The sequence below is a fragment of the Anoplopoma fimbria genome, chromosome 8 (genome assembly GCF_027596085.1).
Source record: "Anoplopoma fimbria isolate UVic2021 breed Golden Eagle Sablefish chromosome 8, Afim_UVic_2022, whole genome shotgun sequence".
NCBI lineage: Eukaryota > Metazoa > Chordata > Actinopteri > Perciformes > Anoplopomatidae > Anoplopoma > Anoplopoma fimbria.
Genome location: NC_072456.1, coordinates 24,994,825 through 25,002,625, shown reverse-complemented (window position 1 = coordinate 25,002,625; position 7,801 = coordinate 24,994,825). Strand labels below are relative to the sequence as shown.

At 41.0% G+C, this 7,801-nt stretch overlaps 2 protein-coding genes across 2 annotated transcripts; one reads left to right on the top strand and one right to left on the bottom strand.

Moving 5' to 3' along the window:
• Nucleotides 1-110: 110 nt before the first annotated feature.
• Nucleotides 111-5,583, bottom strand: mettl13 (methyltransferase 13, eEF1A lysine and N-terminal methyltransferase). Its single transcript, XM_054603034.1, has 9 exons — nt 5,341-5,583; nt 4,019-4,291; nt 3,462-3,930; nt 3,170-3,369; nt 2,892-3,081; nt 1,661-1,825; nt 1,340-1,552; nt 1,109-1,240; nt 111-677 (listed from the first exon to the last, which is right to left on the bottom strand). Exons 1-9 carry the CDS (start codon nt 5,491-5,493, stop codon nt 385-387), a joined length of 2,088 nt encoding a protein of 695 aa, XP_054459009.1. The 5' UTR covers nt 5,494-5,583; the 3' UTR covers nt 111-384.
• A 155-nt stretch (nt 5,584-5,738) lies between these two features.
• itpa (inosine triphosphatase (nucleoside triphosphate pyrophosphatase)) lies at nt 5,739-7,465 on the top strand. Its single transcript, XM_054603214.1, has 8 exons — nt 5,739-5,823; nt 6,043-6,100; nt 6,180-6,244; nt 6,333-6,406; nt 6,499-6,530; nt 6,618-6,730; nt 6,819-6,895; nt 7,114-7,465. The coding sequence occupies exons 1-8, from the start codon at nt 5,761-5,763 to the stop codon at nt 7,244-7,246; spliced, it is 615 nt and encodes a 204-aa protein (XP_054459189.1). The 5' UTR covers nt 5,739-5,760; the 3' UTR covers nt 7,247-7,465.
• The last annotated feature ends 336 nt before the right edge of the window (nt 7,466-7,801 follow it).

Sequence of the window (7,801 nt, the reverse complement as noted above, 5' to 3'; positions counted from 1 at the left end):
GCTCTAGCAGCTATTTAAAAATCCCATGCATCCAAGTGTGCAGGGGTGGGGCTGCAGATCCATCTACTGTAAATAACACTGAGCTGCATTCTTTGGCAATGAGAGGGGTAGTAGGCTGGAAGCAAGTGAAAGAGAAACTGAACAGGGGACATTTAATGTTGAAATCATGTTCAAACAAGTTCAAACAGGACTGGGGAATTGTTTTTTGCAGAAGCACCACATTTAAATAAAATGTCCTTAATATTTGGATATGATTCTGTATCAAAATACTTTTCATTACATTGCACTGAATAGCAAAGCCAAAGCACTCCGCTCTCATATTTCAGGATCTCAAAGCGTCTTGACACATGATTAAATCCCATCCCCTCTGGTTGCAAACAAACTTTACTCCACTTTCAGGTCCTTTAACAACTCTGCGATGTCTATGTGAGGGCTGCTGTTGGTTCCAGTGCTGCAGGAGCACAGTGCGCTCTGCAGACTTTTGGCGGCCTGGTTCAGGGATGGGAGGATGCGAGCGGCGTCCGATGTGTCAGTCGCTCCACGATGGCACAGCAGGACCTCGTTGACCTCCCCTTCGACCTTTCGAGAGAGAATGGTGGGAAATATGGTGCTCACACGCCCCCACACGCTTTTCCTCAGGGCCGAGTCACGACAGACCAGGTTCAGTATGAATACACCTGGTGGCATGGCAGGAGGAGACAGAGGACAGAAGATTATATTTAGATGAAACTTAGCTGTGGTGAAATATTTTTGAGCAAAAAAATACTTTATGTTCTTCATAATTGTTCCTTAAGAAATGCTCCCGGGTTCAAGCTATTCTCCCACAGAAAAAAGGGACAATTAAAAGACTCTAGGAAAGAATATAGTCTAGAAAAATCCAATTTTTCATAGATATCTCCAGGTATGCAATCATTTTGAACATAATATTAGAATTAAAAACAGAGCTTTAAAGATCCAATATTGAGAAGATTTTTTGTTGCCATCCAAAATGATTCAAATTAAGGTGCAATCGTTTCATTTTATAAAAGGTTTTATTACCAAAAAATGCACTGAATACATTAAAGAAAAGGATATTAAATAAGAGAGAAGTTGTTAAAAAGTACCGTACCTCTGGGGGTTAGCAGTCTGCAGACTTTCTGCAGGATCAGGGTTTCTACAAAGGCAGCAGGGGGACAGCTCATACCGACTGTACTGTCTTTATTGTCTACATCGAACATGATGGCATCAAACAAACGACCACCTAAAGAGAAAAGAAATAGCCCGTCACTTCTTGGTTAATATATTCATCTGTGTATCCTTACTTTTACCTGCCCTCCCCCATGACTCCTCCCTCACTTACCTTCTTTCTCCAGGGCACAGATGCGTTCGAGGCCGTCCCCAAGAGTGACGGTCAGACGCTCATCTGGTCTGAACCCGAACCACTCCTTTGCCACCTGCATCACAACAGGGTCCAGTTCTACGACCTCGACGGTAACATCGGGCACAAAGTCCCGCAGAAACTGAGGCAGGCCTCCTCCACCGAGCCCCACCAGGAGCACTGACACCGGGACGCCTAAGAGGGAAGATGGAGGGGATAAAAAAGGTGAAGCTCAATCAAGTGCATCTTGCATAATTTATGCCTTCATCCTCTACAAACTCAACAAGACAGGTTTGAACTGACCTTTGTTCTCTGGCGTTCCCACTCCTAGCATGGCGAGGCCGGCCACCATGACCTCATGGTGAGCGCAGCAGAGGAAGCCGCTGTCCACTGACAGAGAGGTGGAGGATGAGGTTGGAGGAGCTGTTGGCTTGACCTTCTTTTTGTTTTTCTTCTTGTGACTTGATGCTGCGGGGAGAAAAAATATTGATTAATTTCATAAATCTACATCTACGTTATAATTTATCAATTAAACTTTATTTGTAAGACATCTTTCATAAAGGTTAAAGCAGTTCAAAGAGCTACAATGATGACCGACAAGTCGAAAATAAGTTGGAACAAGTGAAAACAACAAAAGACAAAAGCAATTCAGCAATTTGACAATTCGACAATTCGAGACCGATGCACATGAGACAATAAAATGATAAAAATGTAATTAAACAGAACCGAAAGCTATAGTAACAATATAATATCTTGAAATAAAAACTATATTAATAAAATTAAATACAAATAAACAACTTAAATACAGTAAAATAAGTGATGATTAAAATAACAATAAAATAGATTTTTTTTTTTAACTTAAAATACAGTAAAACAAGTAGAATAGAATAATAAAATAGGTAGTTTTTAGATTTAGACCTTTAAAGATTTTTTCACTTCCAACCGCTCTCTGATCCTATGGCAGGCATAATAAACTATTACTATATTATAATATTATATATTGTGTATTAAACTATTGTAATATTTTTCCTTTTTATTGTTTGTCTCATTGGTTCTGCTCATATTTTTCTATTCAAATTGTTTTGTTAATATTTGTTGTTGGTTGGCTTCTTAGTGTCTAGTGTTTATCTTTTTTATTGTTTGCATAATTAAGGAATACATACATAAAACACAAACACAACAGTAGGTGGTCATACAGAGGACATTGTAGATATCCTGGCAGAGGTTTTGACATATGACAAACAGAACAGCACAAAGACAGTGGCCAAAAAGTAATTAGATTAATGAAAGAATGCCAAAGCTTAAAAAAGATTTACTCTTTAGTTGACAAATTGTACCTGATTTTCTCCAGGTATAAAATGTTCCCTAACTTCCTTAGTCACATGTGATTAAGGTTAATTGTTGTAGCTTCACTCTGTTCATTTAATTGAACAAGTAAATACATTGTTGGTATTGCTGAATTGGTTATTATATTGTTTATCATAAAGAAAAAGAGAGAAAAACAAATTACAGTGAGGAAGTAAAAAGAACTGACCGGTATTTGAAGAGGCGAGGCGGCTCTCTGATTGGACAAGAGCGGCATTAGAGAGGAAAACGAGCCTCCGATACAGCTCTCCGTCTTCTCCTCTGACGTTCTCCACACAGTACTCCCCGCTCAGCTCGCTCACACCCCTGCTGACCTCCTCCCTCCAACCCAGGTCACCTCCAACTGACAGAAACGGCACCTGAATGGGAACAGAGCGGCTCGAATGAACACACTCATGCACAGTTTTCTGCAACATTTCCAAAAGGATTGTCTCTGTGTGGGTTTACCTGCAGGTTGGCAGGCATACCCGGTGGAGCCAGGTCCATCACCATGGGTGAGAGCTCTGACTGGACAGCCTGCAAGTCTGCGTACTCCTGGTTCCTGTGCATTGCCGCAATAACCAGGCGCCGAAAGTTAGCGCTGGCCGCCAGCTGCCTTTGTCCCTCACTGGAGCTGTAGAGCCAGGCCGTCTCACTGCCTTGAGGCACTGACAGGGTGAGCAGAGGGGGAAGAACTAAATACAACCAGTTTGATTTACATAATTATGCATAAACATGATGCAAGAACATAAAAGCTCACCAATAAAAATAGCAAACTGGTTCGATCTGGGCACCTTGGCCCCCGGGGGACAATCCTGCACTGTGAGAGTGTATCTGGGGAGTCCAGTCTTGGTGTGGCAGAGGGTGAGAGAGACGTTGGAGCTGGCGTCCGTGCTCGTACGGAGCCTCTTTTTCAACACAGAGTAAGCCTGATGCTCCCGCACGGACAACAACAACTCTGCCACCTGTGAGAGACGCGTCGGGGCTCCATCTTCCCCGAGACACATCTCCAGAATGGGCGTAGGCATCGGTTGGCGAAACTTAGTGCAGACCAGAACGAAGACGGGCAGAGCGAAGGAGTCCTCTTCTTTCCCGTTTTCCTCCTGCAGGCAGTGGAGCCTCACAGCCCAACCAAGCTGGACAAAGTGCTCCACGGCTAACTTGATCACGCTCTCCTGAGCCAGCGTCACACAGACGTAGCGCCCGCCGACTCTTAGCACACGGCCCACCTGCAGACACAAGAACTCAGCTGTGAGCCTTACAATAAAAAACACACATGATCCGTGCACTGCGTACCCTGACCCATTGGTTCCTCACTTCAGTCAGCATGCCCCTGGCCAGCGCTCCCTCTTCTTCTGATGCCATGGCATCCAGCGTGCCCTTATCCAGAGCAGCCTGGTAGCTGGCCTCCTCATAGGGAGTTTGAGTAGCATCCACCTGCTGGAAGGTCAGGCCCGGTCGGCGCTCAGCGTTCCTCTGGTTCATATTGGTCACCACGGTCTCGCTGATGTCAATATTAGTGAGATGTTTGTAGCCGACGTCGTACATCTGTTCACTCAGCTCAGAGTTGCCACAGCCGACCACCAACACCTGAGGGACGGAAATACAAAACACGGTTTATTCATCAGTTATTGTTGTTTGCAATGCTGGAAAGTAAGTAACCACATTTACTTAAGTTTTGAGGGAACTCATTTAAGTTTTTTTCCATTTTATGCTACATTAAACTTCTAGTCCAATAGAGTTTATACAATACAATACAATACAATACAATACAACTTTATGAATCCACAAGGGCAATTTGATTTTGGGCATAAATAGAAACAGATATAAAAGAAAAAACAGACACATCACAGACGGACAATTTACAAGCAGACGAGCTAATTTTGGAGGTGCAATTGCTATTATTGCAAATATATGATTATAAGTATTAGTTATTAGTCAGCTAAAGTTGTTGGTTACAATGCAGATTCAAATTTGACATGCAAAACACATGATGCACTTGCAAACATGATGTATTTTTGTAGATTTAACAGTTCATGAAGTAGATGAAATTGGCTTCACCACAAAAATCTAGAGCTGTAAAATGTTATAGTAAGAAATAAAAATAAATCACTCACAGGGACTGTTCTTTTTTGCATAATGAGTGCTTTAGCTTTTTTAAAGTACATCCATGCTTATGTACTTATGTAGATTTTCTTGTTGTGCAGTATTTTTTCACTGCAGTATTTGGCATTTGAATACTTCCCCACAACTTGCCACATCACACAGGAATAACTTTGTGTATTACTATGAAACTGATTCCCTTAGTGAATTAAATTCTACTTTAAAAAAGTTATTTTTGCATTCACTAACTGTCTATATAAGACAGAATTATTAGCATTATTCGAGACATCATTCTACACCTTTACCTGCATTCAACACATATAAATAGCAAATTATTTTGATGAAAGTTTAACAGACATGATGTCAGCTTCCTACTGTACTTGTGTCCTCCTGAAACAAGTACAGTAGGAAGCTGATGACAAGTAACTTTAGACAAACTGTCAACACAACTTGTTTATGCTGTATTGACATGTATATTATTATTTATATATACCGAATCCCAGCTGGTATTCTGTGTATTGCTGTAGTTATCTCACCTTATCCTGGACTTTGATGTATTTGTGCAGCACCCCACAGAGTTTGTTGTAGTCTCCATACCACTCAAAAGCTTTCTCTCCACGCTTCTTAAAAAACCTCTCCCAGTATTCTGCGGAGCTGAACTCCTCGGCAGTTCGAGGTAGAAGACTCATTGTCGGCTTCAGGGTCGGTTACTGGACTCCAACACCGCTCCAGTTCACTGTGACAGAGTCTGTTGACAGACACTTGTCCACATGGCACCGACTTTTCCAGCCGGACAACATTTCTGGCCGTACCGCTCTCTGATTGGAGGATGCATCTGGGGGCGGAGTTACATACCGCCCGGTGATTCGCTGAGGCTCAAAGAGCTGATTCTATTGGCTGTTGCTGAGCCGGAAGTGTTTGGTCCGATCTTGTTAGTCCGCCGGGTTTCGTTCAACATGGCGGTTCCTGCTGGGAGGTCTGTGGTCTTCGTGACTGGAAACGCGAAAAAACTGGAAGAGGTAAGAGTGAAACATGTTTAAACTTTATAAAGATATTACAATAACGCTTGTGCTGTTCTGTATTAACTGTTTCAAGAAGATATACTTGTACAATTACTCCTAACTAAAAATAGACAGTGAGCATGAGCTGTAATTTAATACTGAGATTCTTGTTTCATTTATAAAAATATAAAAAAAATCTGTCCTTCTACATTAACTTTTTTTTATCACATTAAACAGGTCATTCAGATCCTGGGAGACAGGTTTCCATACAAACTAGTGTCAAAAAAGATTGACTGTAAGTATCAAAAGAGAGACAAACCAGTAGAATTAATATTTCCTGTAATCACTGCTCACCTAAATATTTCTTCATCCAGTGCCTGAATACCAAGGAGAGCCAGATGAGATTTCCATACAGAAGTGTAAGGAGGCTGCACAGCAAGTACAATAACTACATTATCATTTAAGTAAATACTCTGTTTGCACGTTGAATGATTGAAACTGATGTTTTGTTTGTTTTTCACCCTCAGGTCGACGGGCCAGTCATAGTGGAGGACACCTGTCTGTGTTTCAAGGCTCTGGGAGGCCTTCCTGGTCCTTACATGTTAGTATAATGAAGTCCACATCTGCAGAGCGGTTTTATCTTTAATAGTGGGAATGAACTGTTATAAATACAACTAAACTTTGTTTTTGTAGAAAATGGTTCCTGGATAAACTCAAGCCAGAAGGTAATGGTGAAAACATTGCTGAGATGTTTTAACAGAGCATTTAAAGTGAATACAGCATTTATACATTTGTTAAATGTTTTGTTTCAGGCTTGTACAAACTCCTGGCTGGGTTTGAAGATAAATCAGCGTGGGCTCTCTGCACTTTTGCATTCTCTCCTGGGAAAGATGAACCAGTACAGCTGTTCAGAGGGAAAACAGAGGTGAGAGTCTCTCAAACTGCCTCAGTGTATGAATGCATGTGGTTTTTCTTTAAAATATCCATTCACTCGTTCCTTTTGGTATTTTAAGGGACACATTGTGGAACCCAGGGGACCTCGAGACTTTGGATGGGATCCCTGTTTCCAGCCGGACGGATATGACAAAACGTAAGCAAAGACTTTATGAAATGTCCTGTTTATACCACAAGGTGGAGCCAGAGATCAACACGCATAACTTTCAGTTTAGAAATGAGTTGATCATTGCAGATTAGTTCATACAACAAAATACATCATTGTGATGATACCTTTCACCCTTAATTATAACAACTGAGCCAAGAATAAGAACACATCCATACTGACTTGAACTACTTCCCTCTCATCTGCAGCTACGCTGAACTGCCCAAAGAAGTGAAGAACACCATCTCTCACCGCTACCGGGCGCTTGCTGCCATGTCTGAGCACTTCTCTCAAACTAACAATACCTCCCCTCAGGGCAAGAAGAATAAGTTGGAGGACTGAAGAGTCATTTTAGGTTATTAATGTAGAAATGTGAAAATGTATCAAATGTTAAAATTTGACAATGCAGAGGATACACCTCATTATGAGAACATGTTTTATGGTTGGGTCAGAAATGTGCAGCAGATGACAGATTTGTGATCACAATCACTACTTCTTTAATCTGCAGTGGAAAAAATACTGCATAACTTTTTTCTTTTATTTTTAATAAACTTATGTTCAAACAAACTCCCTGTTTGGTATTCTTGGAGAATATTTATCTTTTATTTATTTGCAACATCAAAGATAAATGACGTTTGTAGGGAAGCAGCTGTGTGAAGTCAGTTTGGGCATAAAAGTATTTGAGGCATTTGTGGCAGCAGTAAAAGCAAAAGGTTCTGTCAGTAGAAAACAAAAAAAACACGTGAATGAATGAGTAGATAAATAGAAATTAATAAGGGGAGAAAGACTATCCAATAATTCGATATACAACAGTAATATTCCACTAACAATAGCAGCAGTTTGTGTGTTTCCTTTAGAATTTTTTTTTTTATCTATGGTGTATCCACTTTAATGCCT